This window comes from Orbicella franksi, chromosome 1, assembly GCF_964199315.1.
Source record: "Orbicella franksi chromosome 1, jaOrbFran1.1, whole genome shotgun sequence".
In the NCBI taxonomy this organism is placed as follows: domain Eukaryota; kingdom Metazoa; phylum Cnidaria; class Anthozoa; order Scleractinia; family Merulinidae; genus Orbicella; species Orbicella franksi.
The window spans coordinates 30,614,743-30,630,861 of record NC_138145.1 but is presented as its reverse complement, the minus strand read 5'-3'; the positions used below and the strand labels follow the sequence as shown (position 1 = coordinate 30,630,861).

The window sequence follows — 16,119 nt, the reverse complement described above, 5'->3', positions numbered from 1 at the left end:
TAAATTAACACTAAAGGGCCATTTATACGAGAAAAATAATCCACGTCTTACACAAGCCGCGGATTATTAAGACGCGAACTTGGCCATTTATACGAGCGTGGCTTATACAAGACGCGAAGAGCTCGTATAAACCAGGGCGGAAAAAGGCCGGGTACATATAAGCGTCCTGTATAAACGGTTCACGGCTTATTCGCGACTAATGCCTCGCTTCGGTGTTCGTTGTCATAGCAATCGCGGTCTATTCAACGAGCAACCAGGAGCAACGAAACGAGACGGCAGGCTTCTTCGCGAAGAAAACGATGACTCTTCGGGTTTTTATTAAAAACTAAGCTTCAGTTAAGTATTTTGCACTACGACTTCTAAATAAAATTTTTTGAGTCGAGACAAGCTGGACGAGAGCGATCAAGAATGGTGGGAGCGGAATGTGCAGGAGATGGATCTACATCTTGCATTTTAACCGAGAATTCAGGCAAAACTTCAGGGTGTATACCGCCAGGAATTTCCTGTTTTGGCCCGTGCACCTCTTGCGGACGAGACCACGGATGAGGCATCAACTATCGCTTCCATTTTTTTTCCAGATCGGAATTGCGCGAGCGCTCGAGCGAGCGCGGGAAAAACTTGCGCTTGCGCAGTGTAAGTTCGCGTCTTAGCATAATGTATATGGGTTATTGACCAAGTGTGAGGTCAAGATGGCTGGATATTGGCCAAGTTCTTTTTTTTGCGAGTTTATGGACCGAGACGGAGTCGAGGTCCATAAACTCGCAAAAAAAGAACGAGGCCAATATCCAGCCATCTTGACCGAACAAGCTTGGTCAATAAAGGATTTATTATATGGCTTTCGGGGACATTTTTCTTGCGGGACACGGCGGGTAGTCCCGAGCGGGCAAGATAGCCCCATCTTGCCCGCTCGGGTAGCCAATCACAGCGCAGGATTTGATTCATCTTGCCCGCTTGCGGAGCTTGCCATATAATAACACGTATTAATCGTATTCAACGTCTGGGCCGCCTGTGCTTACACAAGCCGCGGCTTATGTTATCCGCGGCTTGTGTAAGGCGTGAACTGGCTAAAATGTACCGTTTATACAGCAAGTTGGCGTCTTATTTAATCCGCGGATTATTTTTGTCGTATAAACGGAAAAATATGTATCCATTTTTGCCTAAGCCTCGATATTTCGCCTCAGTCATTCGTTTTCGGGTCACGTGGTCCGAGGCGAAAAGTCTCGGATACGTCACCGAAATTAATTGACCGTGAAGGTCTTCGAGAAAGCCGTATCCATATTAGCTAACAGTTTTTGACCTTTTCTCAGCGATCAATCAAACAATTACCATTTCTCAGATGGCGCCGATGCAAGCGGGAAATATTAAATAGCGGTGGAAAGTGAAAAAAAAAAAAGAGAGAAACATTGAATCAAGGAATAATTAAACAGTTGATAGTAATTCCTGATCTTTAATAAGATACTTCTAATGAAATGTAATGAAATTTGCGGCGCGGTGGCCTCATGGTTAGTGCGCTCGTCTCCGGATCGAGCGGTCCGGGTTCGAGCCCTGGCAGGGGACATTGTGTTGTGTTCTTGGGCAAGACACTTTACTCTCACAGTGCCTCTCTCCACCCAGGTGTATAAATGGGTACCGGCGAACTTAATGCCGGGGGTAACCCTGCGATGGACTAGCATCCCATCCAGGGGGCAGTAGAAATACTCCTAGTCGCTTCATGCTACAGAAACCGGGATAAGCTCCGACCTGATGGGCCACTTGGCTCGCATGCAGACTTTACTTTACTTACTAAATGAAATGTGCACTGGACCACACTTATGTCTGGTGAGAGATGATTACTAATTACTTACAATACAATTGCCCGGGGTAAATCTGGGTAAATTAATGATTTTATTATTGCAAATTTGATTTCATTACTATTTTCAATAATCCGAACAAGACTCGATCAACTCAATCCAATACTCGAGATGCTAAGCACCATTACGTCTCTTGCGACAAAAACGAAAGATGGAAAGAAAGCGCTGTTATGGATTAAGGTTGCGAGTTGGTAGAGGCGGCTTTTCTGTGAGCCTTACCCAACTGTAACCTAGGGGAGAAGAGATGACTGAGTTCTTTGCAAATCAAGAATCACGTGATATCGACATCCGAAACGATTAGCGAACTATTGGAAAAGGATGAGCTTCGAGATGTCTAAATTCACCGAAGTAAGTCATTAGAAGGAGAGACGGTTGCACCAAAAATAAATCACCATCATTGAAATGGTTCATTTCGTACGTTTTGTTTCCTTATAGAAAAGACATAAAAGACATGAAAAGACATGTTTCTCATAAAAATTGATCTTTTTCCACTACATTATCTCAAAGTTAGGAAATCTGATCCTTAACATAACAATCTGTCTTTAAAAAAGTTCTAAAACGTAGTCAATCATTTTGTTCGTTTTGTTTTGTTATTTTCCTATTTTGCCCGAAACATGTTGAAAGACATGTTGTTTCCCTCATGCAATTCAAATCTTCTTTAACTCTTCTCACAAGAAATTGATCCTTTCCCACTACATTATCTCAAAATTAGGAAAATCTGACACGAAACATAACGATGTAAAGTATTAGAAAAGTTATTAAAAAACTGGTTATAGATGCAACAGTCTAAGTTCTTAACACTTTGTTGATGATTTCTTTACCAAACGTGGCTGGAAGGCTTCCAGTCAGAAATCATTTACAGTTCGTTTGTTTCACTGTGATGCTCATCTGTAACTTTCATCACCGCTTCCCAGCGCATAATTCCCCAAATAGTAAATGTACGGATCGGTGGAGTTTCGTATTGGAAGACATGTGGCTCGTAAGGTTTACACCAGCACTTTTGGAATCGATCATACTTCAGAATGTCACGCCAGGGTAAGCGCAACACCTTAAATCTTACTTTTATCTTCCTCGCTTTGGAAGGGATATTAATGTACTTTCCACTTCCTGTCACTTCTTTTGTGATTTCTTCTCCGTTTACAAAAAAGCTCACAATCATTTTGGAGAACCAGAAGCCCTGGGATATGTATCTGACCCTACCATCGAGCATTTCTTCAGAGATGGCTTTCGTTACTGCATCACGCCATTCTTGAGTTAGGCCTAGGTCATCTAAGGAGAACTCGTTGGGGATTCCATTTTCCACAGAATCTTCCAGGTGCTTCTCAGTAACATCAGCCGCCTTCTCGATCACCACTTTCGCACTCGTCGCGGCTAAAGGACTTGCACTTTGCTGGGCCAGACGTCTTACCTCAGATGGTTGAGATGCCTGGTCTCCGATTGCTCCCTCAAGTGTTGAAGACACTGCAGCAGCCTTGTTCCCGGCCATCGCTCTAGTAACGGTAAGTCCTGTCACTCCTGCAACTGCGCCTGCTGTGGCCGCAACAGCTGCGTGACTTACTACCTTCGTCCAAGTGACATCCTGTCCATCAACAAAATTTTTGCTTGCGTCGGAGATTAGAGATGGCACAGCTCCATCAAAAGCACCAATGGCTGCTCTGCAGGCCAGGAACTCGCCCACGCTGAGGGATGTGGACTGCAAAAGTGCTACTCCAATTGCTGCACCACCAGACATTACTGCAAGTAAGTACCCAATCCCTGTCTTCATCAACCACTTTTTGACGTCGCACCCATCTGCAATGGCTTCCTTGCTGACCGTCTGCTCTAACGCGCGCAACCCACCCATAATACTGGTTACTAACCATGGGGATGAAAAACCAGCGGTAAGAACAACTCCCACAATGCCTCCAACTGTAAGCGCAACCGACAAAAGTAGCAAACCCATTCTTTTCAACCAGGCTAACCTTTGGTCCATAGTTTCGCACTCGGGCCAAAAGACAGCTTTGAAGCGCTTCACCGACAGCCATCCACTGTCATAGTCAGCCATGTTGTGGTACCTTGCTCGCTTTTCTCGATCTTGAAGAATGTCGTAGGCCATTATCACCTCCCTGACTATTCCTTCGTCACCATCATCGTTGAATTCTGGGTGCCATATTCGTACTTCTCGTATGAATGCGGTTCTAATTTCTTCATCCTGTTCTTCCTTTGACATGGCACGTACTTGTTTCATGTCTAGCCTTAGTATGTTGTACAGATTACATCCCCCGCCATGCGATTCTAGTTCTTCGTCCCTTTGCATTTTTCGAAGGCATTCTTTTTTCTCTTGTGGGTACTTGGCAAGGTTGTCCTCTACGATCTCGAGCGAACACGATGAGCCAGTGGCCCTTATTAACCTGTCTTCAATCCACTGTTGAGGTTTCAGGAGAATCTTTCTCGATCGCTTGTCTTTGAATCTTACGACGAGTTCGAACTTGCAATCTTTGTCGCTGGAGTGAAGGAGCTCGGTATTCGGCTTGATTTTTTCAGATTTGTAAGGTAGCCAACACACAGAATCCCAGGTGACAAAAAGATTGAGGGTGACCTGGGCATCGGCCAATTCGTTGATGATTAGGAGAGATTTCGATTTTCTTCCCATTTCTGATTGGGACGAGTAGAGATTTGATCAGTTCCTGTCAAAGAACAAAGAACATGTTTAAAGGTCAACTGCACATGTAGGAACAGCTCAGTGACTGGAAGTACTGATACTAGATAAAGAAGACAAGATTGGAAAACAACAAAATAGAAAATTACAATGTATTAAAATTACGGTCGGGTTGAACTTGAATGGGGCTTTAGATTGATTCTTCCACTGTTGTTGGTAACACACGTAACGATGTAACGGGCATCGGCGTATGCGTATGTTCGGTTAGCCTGCAAGCACCCCGGTTAGCCTAACTGGCGTTTCGGTCATCCTAAATAGGCTCCGGTTTTAAATAGCCTATTAAATTAATTATAAGATCATTCTCTATTAAATTGGAAGTAATAAATTTAATACCGGTATATCTTATTACATTAAATTCATCAGCTTCTTTAGCACTTAACAATTTTTGCTTTATTCAGGTTTAAAAAGAAGTTTCGTGGTACGAATGATTTATTTTCTCTCAGCTGTCTGTTTGCTCGGTTTGAGTGTGTTCGGCTTGCGTTTGTTTGCGTTCGTCTGTCTGTTCATTTCTCTGCCGTTCATTCGGTTTGGCTGGTTGCATTGGGTGTGGGGCGTCTGTTCGTTGCGTCCAGGCGTCTGTCCGAGCTTTCCGGATCCGCGATCCGTTTGTTTGGTTGGGTTGTGTTCGGGCGTTCGTTCGCTTCACGCTCGTTTTGTTCATTTTTCGGCTGTTCATTGGCTAGTTCCTAGACCTCAATATTTATCCGTAAGAAAACTTTCACTGGCCTTTACACGAAATGGGACTCCTTCACACCTCGCAAGTACAAGATAAACCTCATCCGCACCCTTACTTATCGTTGTCTTCGCATCTTCATTGTTTTACCATTTTTAGGGTTCCAAAGTAAAGTAACTACCCAGCAACTTAAATCTTGTATCTATAAGTTTTAGGGTTGTTTTAACGTTAAAATAATCTTCCGAAACACCCGCCGAATTAAGTCTTTTTTCCCGTCCAAGGACAGGTTCAGCCGTTCTCAGATGTCTAAGGTGGTTTACAAGGCAAACTGCTGGGACTGTGATGATTTTTATATAGGAAAAACAAAGCGTCGACTACACGATAGAAAAACTGAACATTTTGAGGCCTTTGCTAAAAGCGGTCACACCTCATCCATTGCGGATCACGTTACTTCCACGGGTCATAATATTAAATGGGACAATTTTGATATCTTAGCAACTGGTAGGTCAGATATACATTGTAAAATTAAGGAAACATTGTTAATTCGTGATTTAAAGCCAGCCTTGAATGAAAACGTTGGCAGTGAAAAACTTTTTCTTTACTAACATTTTGTATTGTTATTATTATTATGGTAATTTTTTTTCTCTCCCGCAGACTCATCTGTTTGTTATTAACCATTAGTCTTGTTACATATTATTAGATACCAGTCTTTTTCTTTTTCTTCGCGTTTAAATTTCGATTGTAATCTAGTTAACGGTCACTTCTGAAGATGTATGTTGTACATACGAAACGTCAAGGAAATTAACTTTGTTTAACATGCGTTTTGGTTCCATGTTTATCACCGCGGTTTGTGTTTTGTTTCTTCTAAAGCTACGATGGCCAAGGAAAAAGAGTGTTTACTATCTGCGGTCAATCGCTTCAGGTCACGTGGTCCGGGGCGAAAGCTGTGGCCTAGGCAAAAACCCGAAAATTGAGACAATTTGTCTAAATTTTTGACTAACTCGATTTTGGTTCTCGAAAGGGAATTCTCTGGGTATTTCTGGCACAGCGAAAGCTAGAGAAAAGCAATTTGAACTGTTCGCTTTTGTTTTAATATTAACTGGTGAAGTTAATCGGCTCTTTTGGATCTGTACAACGCCGCAAATGATCTTCAACCGCAAGTGATCCCCGGACCCGGATTTACAAAAACCGGATTTACGAAAACGTCCAGTGTCCATGCTTATAACACATGCTGTTCTATTACCGATAATTTTTTCATAAAACCCTCAAGACTTGAAATTAAAAAAAATACCTATTCAAGTTATGGAATGAGATACCAAGCTCCTCTGAGAGAACTACCAAAGAAATCATTCAAACTCAGAATAAAAACAACCTACTAAGTGTTCTCGAAGACGAAGATTCCTTCATTGAGGTTCACAAGATTATGTCAGCAGCAGCAGCAGCAGCAGCAGCGGCAGTGGCAGTGGCAGTGGCAGTGGCAGTGGCGAAGTCACTAACATGGTAGCATGCGGGATCGAGGCGGAAAGCTTTGCCGAACTAAACACTTGGTAAATTTAAATCTTTCCAAAGCCTGTTGGCAGAATCGCAAGAACATCACGGCTAGCGCTTGCGAAGCGCGATTCCAGCGCTTCGATTTGCTCCGGTTCCAAAGCTTTCTATTGTCGGACAACGAGATAAACTTTCCTGCAAGACGTCACTCGTATCTCGAATATTGACAACGTGTTGTCAACGCTCCTAACATAAGCCAATCATATTTTTGCGTTGTGAGAGCAACTCATAATTCAAACTTCCTGGCTCAGGCAGTAGTCCCTCCTTTCGCGCTCCTCGCCCCCAGGATTTCGCGCGGCCATCATTTTTTCGCGGTTTTCTTTCGCGTCACGCACGACGGACTAAGCGAAAGAGGGACTAATTGTAGTCTAAGGTTGACACGACAGATATATCAAGTCTACTTGCGGTCACGTGGTATCTCGCACCCCGTGGTGTCCAGATTGCGTCAATCTCATTAGGTCTCGTTTTCGACAACGTTTGTTTTCATGGCAAAAATGTAAGCCAAATCCGGAACAGCCACTCGGACAATACATTCGAACGTACGTCTAAATAGTCTGAAGTTCTCTTTCCACCATTTTTGAACGAAATTTCCGTGTAAAAGGGTTTCAAACCAGAATTGGTCAGCGAAGTCATTAAAAGCACTTCCTCTCTCAGCGATTTCTGAAAGTTGCGCGGTTTTGGAATTTGAATCGCTTGGTTAGCGGGTTAAATGAATGGAAACAGAAGTCACATTTAACTAGAGAATGTTGGTCTATAAACAAACATCTAGAAAGAATGTTCAGCTAGTTATCGGCTTAGTGAATAACAGTTTATTTATTTTACATGAATGTAAATGATCGTGTTGTTCGGGTCACCTGTGGTCTGAGTTCACTGACAGTAAATTAAAAATAACAAACAGAACTTAGCATTGACACAGAAACCTGAATTATGAAATTTTGCAAACCAAAGCAAATTTCCCGTTGAGCGAGCGAGAAGATTTTCATGAACGCAAATCGAATGGAAGCTTTAAAATTGCTCTCAAGCTAAAAGGTCGTAAAATTTAAGCTTGTTCTTTGTTTACGTTTTGAATTCATGCTGAGTTAACATCAAAACAGGACATAACAGTCGTACTGAACAAAAATCTTACGCAACGAATCACTCATGTATTTTACATGTATAAATTTTAATTAACGAATTTTAATGTAGTAGTATACACGACCCCACAAGCTTTGTAGCTTTGATTCTTATCGTGTTGAAATAAAGGTTTTATGTTTATATGTCGACGAGTTAAATTTAAATCAAGTGTAACGCACGAAGGGAAAATGTCACGCACGTTTGAATCCTACCTACCGGCCCCTTAATGCGAACTGAAAGTATTTAAACTTAGTTGAGTGATTCAAACGGAAAAACTTGAGAAATACATTGTAACTAAATCCATTCGAAATGGTTCATCACAATCAAGTCAATAAAGAAACAATTGTTCTCTGACGTTACAAGCAAACTTCTTGGTTGAAGACTTAGACTGCGAGCAGTTTCTCTTTTGGTCGAAAATCTGTGGGGAAGAACGCAAAGAAGAACGCAACACAAGCGAGCGGTGGGTCGTGAGCTTGCGTCGCTACTCGCGGCTCGCGGCTTCTCCGCTCACCACTCGCATGTCATACTCGCACTCACACTTGTTTTGCTTTCTTCATTGCGTTCTTCCCCACGGATTTCCGAGCGAAAGAGAGACTGCTCGCAGTCCTATTGAGGACATCAAGATCAACAATGTTTAGCTGCTCTCGTGGAGTCTAGGAGCCTCTTGGAGAACGATCTTGTCGATGGGACGTTCCAGGACTGAGGACTCGGTTTTCAGTCTGACTCTCCTCACAAGCCCGTCTCTCTTGTTTGGTTTTACTTCCAGGATGCGACTAAGGGGCTACAAATTTTCTACCACGAGTACAATATCCCCAGTTTCAAAGTAATACTTTTATCTCTGCAGTGATTGCCTTCTCACTTATTGCAATTAAACTCCCAGATACTGACTTCTAACCGAATGGAACAGAACTAATCATAAGCCCACAAGTACGCATCACGAACCTATTCTTTTAATTTTTTTTAACGGACCGCTAGTGAGTTAAATTTCAAGATCTTTCAACCTCATAATTTTGTTCCTCCAACTTGCCAAAGCCTGTCGCATGAACTCGAGCTGTTCACACAAATTTATAGAATGCCTTGTCTAGTTCTTTTGAAGCCAGAGTGTTTTTGCTCCGTCGAGGATTAACGCTGTTGAGAAATAAGTTTGGAAACTAAAACTCATAAAAAAAAAACAGATACATGGAGACTGCGAAGGAAATAAGTTATGTCTGCGGTAATATTGTTATTCTTCAGCCAGTTAGGGACCGTTCATTTTTTATGAGGGAGGGGGGGCTGGTGGGATTTGGGAAGCACCATTTAAAAATCGCATGACCCCCCCTCAGCTTACCAATTTTTTCACATGGCCCCCCCTTATAGCGGTCATTTTTTGGGATGACCCCCCCCCAAAAAAAAGAAAATTGAACAAACAATATTTAGATTTCAACTTTTTTAATATTTCTCTATTATCCCCCTACTTCACGTTATTGTGCTCACTATGAAGACAATATTTACAATCTCTATACGACAGAGAGCTGTTGTTTAAAAAACAAATCAAAAGAAAGAGAAGTCAATTTCGGATCTCCTAGTTATGGCTCGCCCTGAGCGTGTGGCATTTGGCCTCTCATTGGCATCTTCCTCATCTGAATTGATGAATGCAAGAATGACGTCACTTGAGTCATCTTCTCCCCTAGAGTCAATGGCATCACTGTCATACTCATCATTGTCACTTTCATCCGTTTCACTGCTGTCAGCACTTGCCCTGTTGTCATTTTGTGTCAATGTCCTGGCATTTCTCTGTGTTGGTTGGCCAGCTCTGAGAGGACTCTTCTGCTGCAAGCATGAATGTCTTACAATTGCCTTTACTTTCTCACTCTTGCTGCTTTTCAAATGCTGCTTCAGCCCGTGGTGGTTTGAGTACTTGTTTAGTTCTGGAACACGTAGCGTTTTAAGCTTGGTTAGATCTTCGCATAACTCAGTCCAAAGATAATCCTCCTCCCTACTTAACTTTGCCTTTTCTTCTGCTCTCTTTTTCCTTTTAAATTCCAGCACTTCGAGATGCTGAAGATAATCCACCACAAACTTCGATTTGACAATAAACTTATCTGCAAATAGAGCAACGCTCTCTGGGTCAGATAAAACCAGCCTGCCACTTCCATGCTCTTTCTTCTTTATATTGTTAATCCAATCGGGGAAAGAGCGCATTACTACATGAGCATCATGAAAGAGGCTCATTCCAAAATGCGCAATAATGGCGAAAGCGACGAGTCGTTTAAGAAAAGGTATACAGCTGAACGATCCAGGCAGTTTGACATCTTACATGCAAAAGAAGCAATTTTTCTAGGTGCGGATGGCTGTTCAGAAAGGGCGAGTGAGTTTTCCATGCAAGGGTACCAGTTGAAGCCCAGTGATGGAAGAAAACTGAACTTCTCCGTCAAAGAGCACAGAGCAATGGTGGAAAAGTTGAATGTCATATTGAAAGATGTAAAGGAATACGATTCCACACTCTTTCAGTCCAATGGGCTTGCTTTAAAGCAGGGCGAAGAATTTGCCCACAGTTTTAATGTAAAACAGATCAAATGTTTAGAAGCTAAGTTGACGAAGGTTACGCAGGACATGGAAGCACTAGAAAATAAGAACAGCAATTATAACAGCATATTCAAAGGCATACTCAAACAGCACATCAACAAAAGGAGAAGGAAAAAAGAAAACCGCAGAAAGTCAAATGAAAGAAAGAGGAAGCGGACTGAAAACAACGTCCAACGAGTTTATGGAATCTGTGTTGGAAACCCGCTAGGAAATGATCTTCCACAATGCCTTGTGTACCCTCCTAGAACGGCCGTCCCGCAAGAGTGTCTTAAAGTTGAGGATGTTGCCACGTCGATATTTAGAAGAGATGGGCCATACATCGCACAGCTCTTGGAAGGGAATTATTTCACCAATGCTGCAAGAAGCAGAATCACCACCAACCTTGAGCGGGAAGTCAGAGATTATGTTTACACCTTCATGTACCCTGAAGAGTACACTCTGACGGAAAGCATTGCTGCTTCTTACAGCATTGGTGAAAGAGACTCCCATAGCAGCACAAGCAGCGACGAAGAACTCGACGACAGCGGAGATGAAGATGAGTGCCAGTGAAAGTTGCATTCGAAAATAACAGTGTTAAATACTTCTTTTCAGTAGCTACAAATGCTTTTTGCCGCCAAACGTTTTTTTAAAGCAGAAGGAAAGTTTGTAATAAATTTATATCCTGCCTTCTATGTTTATTCTATAGCAATTTTTTTGATATTCAAACATTATGCCATTTTAAAGTTTTACTAAAATATTTCACGTGACCCCCCCTTTTTCCCTTATTTTTTTGGGATGGCCCCCCCTCGAAAGCCATTTTTTTTCGCATGGCCCCCCCCCCAAATCCCACCAGCCCCCCCTACCTTATAAAAAATGAACGGTCCCTTATCTAAAAGAGATTCCATATGGTGGACATTGACTGCTGTTGTACTCTTGCTGCTAAAATTCAGTCGGCATTCAGCCATGAGTCTTCCCTTTCTAACGCCAATATTCAGGCGAAATCTCCCTTTGCCATTTTTCGAGTTCTCTTGTTTCTTCGTAATACTCTTTGATTCCAATTTCTTTGCTCTGAATATAGAACAGTTTGACAACGTTCTTCAATTTGCATTTTGTTTGCACCATTGCTGTTAATCTGATAATTATATAGCTGCATCAAAATCCAATACTGCCAACAGATTTTTTTTTTATTGACTTTTGCCAACTGTCCAAATTTAAAATAAATTGGATAGTTTTTGCTCGAACGTTTAGTTTGGCTTTGAACAAACTGTCCAATTTGAGAAAAATCTGGATACTTTCCATTAACCAATCAAATGTCAAGATAAATAAAAGAACCGAGTATTGGCCAATCAGGTTGCAGCTATTATCACTGCCATCAAACGTCAGCGAGCGATTGTAGCTCGCTAAGTTTTGTTATGTTTTGATAATGGCGGAACCTCTCGACTTTTCTCTCCACCTTTTTGACGTCTCAAACTTTCAAATGGAGTTTTCAGTTAGGTTTCCAGAGATAGATGCAACTGATTTACTCGAGATGAGGAAGAATAATCAGAACAAGAACACTCAAAGACGCACAAAAACCTGGGTTAAAACGTTTGACCTGTGGCGTGCTGTGTGAAGCGAAGTGACAAAGCTTGAGGCTTGATATTTGCCTTGTTCATCTGTTTTTGGATGCTATATAATCAGGAGCCATAATCGGGGACGGAGACCGTAAGTCTCGGGATTCGCGCGCACCTATGATATGGGACAATTTTTCTATTTTTAGAACAAATTGCGCCATCCTGACGTCATATATCCGCGCGGATTCACGCACATGTCAGGGGCTCTCGCTTGGACGCTGTCACGTTGCGTGATCAAATGGTGAGAGTTAGAGATTCTCTTGCATATTTTTCACAGCGATGGCAGGGAATAAGACAGGGAATACGAACCTGGGCGCTTATATGTAGTTTTATGCTCTGAGCTAACGGAAAAGGTGGGTTTTTCAGGGTCGAAAACAAGACTTCAATCTCGCGCTGGGAATGAGTAATAAGATCTGCTCACGCGTATGCTTAAGAATATAGCAAGAAAACTCTCTACTCTGGTGTCGAGTTAATTTGTGAGTTTCTCAGACAATGTTTAATCATAACCAAGACCTGTTTTGATGGTTTCTTAATGTCTCTGCTTGTTTGGTGAGTTTGCAAAGGTTTTTGAAAGGAAAGTCTGACGCGTACAATTAGCTCATTTGCATAGTGCAGCTCGTGCACTTTCAAGTCCGAGTCGGTGTTTTCAATTGTCAACAAATCTTGACAAAGATTTCTTACGTTATCTTTAGTGTTGAGATGCTGCAACAAATTTCACGCATGCAAAAAAGGCTACTAACATCATGTGTGTTTCTTCAACATAAGCATAGTGAAGTTTTACACTGCGAAAATGAAAATAGACAAGGAGTTTTTATAACTCGATCAACAAAATCGAAATCGTTATTCCAAGTTGATTAAAGAAAGCGTCATCATAACTTTGCTGATTGTTTCTGCTTTATTCACATATTTTCAGCTTAGCTTTTAATATGTTCTCAAACATTTATCAATCTTAAACATATTTAAAAGCTATAGAGCTATTGTTTGAGTTCGATGTACGCTTTCACACGAAAGTGCGGCGGAAGTACAATTTGTCTGTTTACTGACTGTACAAAACACGCATCGTCGGGCGCTCTCATTCATCGACAACAGAGAATTTACTGGATTTTTACGCGAACAAAACTGAGCAGTGTCTACGGACGTAAAGTTATTAAGCCTCGATGAAACATCAAGCGTTGCTTACAATTCAAGCGAAACTCAAACTAGCAATTATTTTGTTTTACTTTTCGGTCGCGATAGACTGACAAATTCCTCGCAAGCGTGTCGCAAGAGGAGCTATGAAACTATGAAGTCCTGAAGCTCTGCTATATCTAAATATATCCACCTAGTTTTTTGCTGTGTAATGGAAAAGCTGTTAATCTTCAACATATGTGAAATTTAAAGTGGAGTAATGTACAGCTCATGTAAAAGAAGCATCAGTCGGAACACAACTTGGTCAGCGATATATATAAGCTTACAGCGGAACATACCTAAATTCGACACTGTCTTACTTCACTCAAACTGGAGCAGCTTACGACGAAAATACTTAAGCAAAACTCCAACAGACGTAAACGCGTTGAGTTGTGGGGCAAAAACATGAAACATTTCGGGAATTTCGGACGCGATTTCCCCCGCGCGACATCCGCAAAAATCCTCGCAGCATGCACGCGCGTGTGCCGCAGGTGATGGCGCAATTTGTTCTAAAAATAGAATTATTGTCCCATATCATGGGGACAACCCCAATACTTGAAATGGCGCGCGCTTACGGTCTCCGTCCCCGATTATGGCTCCTGATATAATTAAGGGACTGTGCAATAATTACCTGGAGGGGGGGGGTTGGAAAATTAGAGGGGGGCCATAGGAGAAAATGACAACAAGAGAGAAGGGAGGTTGGATGTAAAATTTAATACATACTTTTTCAGTCCTTTTTGCAAACTGGAAAAGTAGTGGAAGAGTTATTAGAGTTCAAATATAAATACTAACATTGGAATAAAACTGACAAATTTATCAACTCTAAGGTGTTCTGATTTATGAACAGTAGGAAAGGAATGCCTCTGCTATATATGTTAAAACAGAGCTACTTTATTTCCACTAGGATTTAATAAAACAGGAAACTTACATTAAAAGTTGCAAAAGTAGCACTATAATGTTATTCAATGAAAAAGAAATAGGATGAAGACTTTTTTCAAGGGGGGTTAGCCTTAGTATTATCATTATGTGAGGGGAGGGGGGTTGAAATTAATTTATGCTTAATGAGAGGAGGGGTATGACTTAGTTTCGGGGCATATTTTACCCATTTCCCAGCTCCTCCCTCCTCCAGGTAATTATTGCACAGTCCCTAATAGGGAATAGGACTACATGCTTGTCCCATTTGAAAATAATTGGACAGCATGTAGTCCTATTACATATTCCATAGCACTGATTCGGCAGTGATCAGCTCTCAATAATTGCAAGGGTTACAAGAAATATATTCAAAACAATTCATTATCCCGATTCTCGTTACTCTGTTACCTGTTACACCGATACGCATTTCACTACTGATGTATAACTCCTGACAAATTCCGAGACACATGATCTCTCTGGCAGTTGTTCTTAGCATTGCTTAGCGAGTTCCACGAATTGTATAGCTAAGAATTGTCACTCGCTGAGTGATTGTTTCACGGAAGCTGTAGCCTGTAACCTGTGATCAGACTGATCAGGCGTACTTACGAAGCTTGGGTCAGTAAAACAATTGCTTGTCCCGAGATTTTACCTTAAACTGTGGAGTTTATCGAAAATGTAATCCAAAATGCGACAGTTTGACACATTACACCCTCAACTTACCTCATTACATATAACATTACATCGGTCTTGCCGTGCAAGATTTGAGAATGTTTCTTTAGCGAATCGAAGAAAACAAGTCGAACTCTTTGACTGCTCTTTAGCAATTGTTTTGATAGTTTTATCTTTCTATACTATTACATTCGTGGCAAATCAGATGAATGGTCGGTAGGGTATACGTATTAAACGGAAACAAACTCCCGCTAGACTCGGTGGTGACCCGAATCGCTCGATGCTTGACAAAAAGTCACGCACATCAATAACTGCCTGATCGAAGAAGCTTCACTGCCTTACCTGGTCTTTAACGCCTCATATGTTGAAGAAAGATTAAAATCGACCCGTTTGTACCCCACCCACTCTAGCACATATGGTTCAAAATTTAGTGAAACAACGTGCCCGTACGAAGATCGATAAAAATACTATTAACCCCAATAACAGCGTGCATAACGGAAGGTGGAATGAAGGGAATGCTGTTTTTCGTTTTGGCCGTGCTTACAGACAAACGGGGTTTCCAATTCTGCTCCAGTTATACCATTGGGCATCTAGAGGGTATTTAGTATTTTAGAATCATATGACCGTATTTGAGGTCAGAACCATACAAGGAAATGGCAGTCAGTGTCCTTCTGCCCGATATAAAACACTGACACGATCGCGCTAAGGCTGAGTGGCTACGATTCCCAAGCTAAAACGAATTAAAGAACGCTGGGCAGTCAATGTCACTGAGATACAAACGGTAACAGTGAATAACATGTATTAGGTGCAGAGACAGTTTCGAATATGAGTTAAAAGCGTAAAATGTGGGTTACTTCGAATGATATTTTGAAGCGAGACTCACTAGCTTCCTATCCAGTTGCATCCTTCTAGGAAATCTTAAATTACAGCCTCCGAGTAATAAACTTGCAAGTACGGTATTTACTGCATTTGCAATGATATCGAGTATCACTTCACACGATTATTCAAGTGAAACAAAAAGTCTTACCTCAGTAAAACTGACGAACTCACAGAATCGCTAAATCACTACGTCGAAGTAAAACACCCCGATGGTGTTCAAATGCCCCACCTCAGGGTCGTACCCCTGGGGCAAAACTAAGCGACGGAAGAGAAAAAAAACAACCATGAACACCACGTTTAACTAACGTCATTGTCAATTTAAAAAGAGAGTTGATAAATTTTGCAGTCACGGATAAATTATTCTTGCATTTCCAAAGACACACGGATAAGCGCTATAAAGATTGCTTGCTCAAAACAATGATCCGTTGTGCATAGACGGCATATGCCTCCCGA

General features: G+C 41.6%; 1 protein-coding gene across 2 annotated transcripts; it reads right to left on the bottom strand.

The window, feature by feature from the left end:
- Nucleotides 1–1,387: 1,387 nt before the first annotated feature.
- Nucleotides 1,388–15,874, bottom strand: LOC145502558 (uncharacterized). 2 transcript variants are annotated; one of them, XR_014051361.1, is made up of 3 exons: nucleotides 15,815–15,874; nucleotides 1,784–4,516; nucleotides 1,388–1,461 (listed from the first exon to the last, which is right to left on the bottom strand). XR_014051361.1 is itself a non-coding variant. In XM_081481889.1 (2 exons), the coding sequence occupies exon 2, from the start codon at nucleotides 4,480–4,482 to the stop codon at nucleotides 2,707–2,709; it is 1,776 nt and encodes a 591-aa protein (XP_081338015.1). In that variant the 5' UTR covers nucleotides 4,483–4,516; nucleotides 15,815–15,874; the 3' UTR covers nucleotides 1,388–2,706. The 2 variants fall into 2 exon arrangements, 1 of the variants encoding a protein (XP_081338015.1); XM_081481889.1 differs by having other exon boundaries at nucleotides 1,388–4,516.
- Between the last annotated feature and the right edge of the window lie 245 nt (nucleotides 15,875–16,119).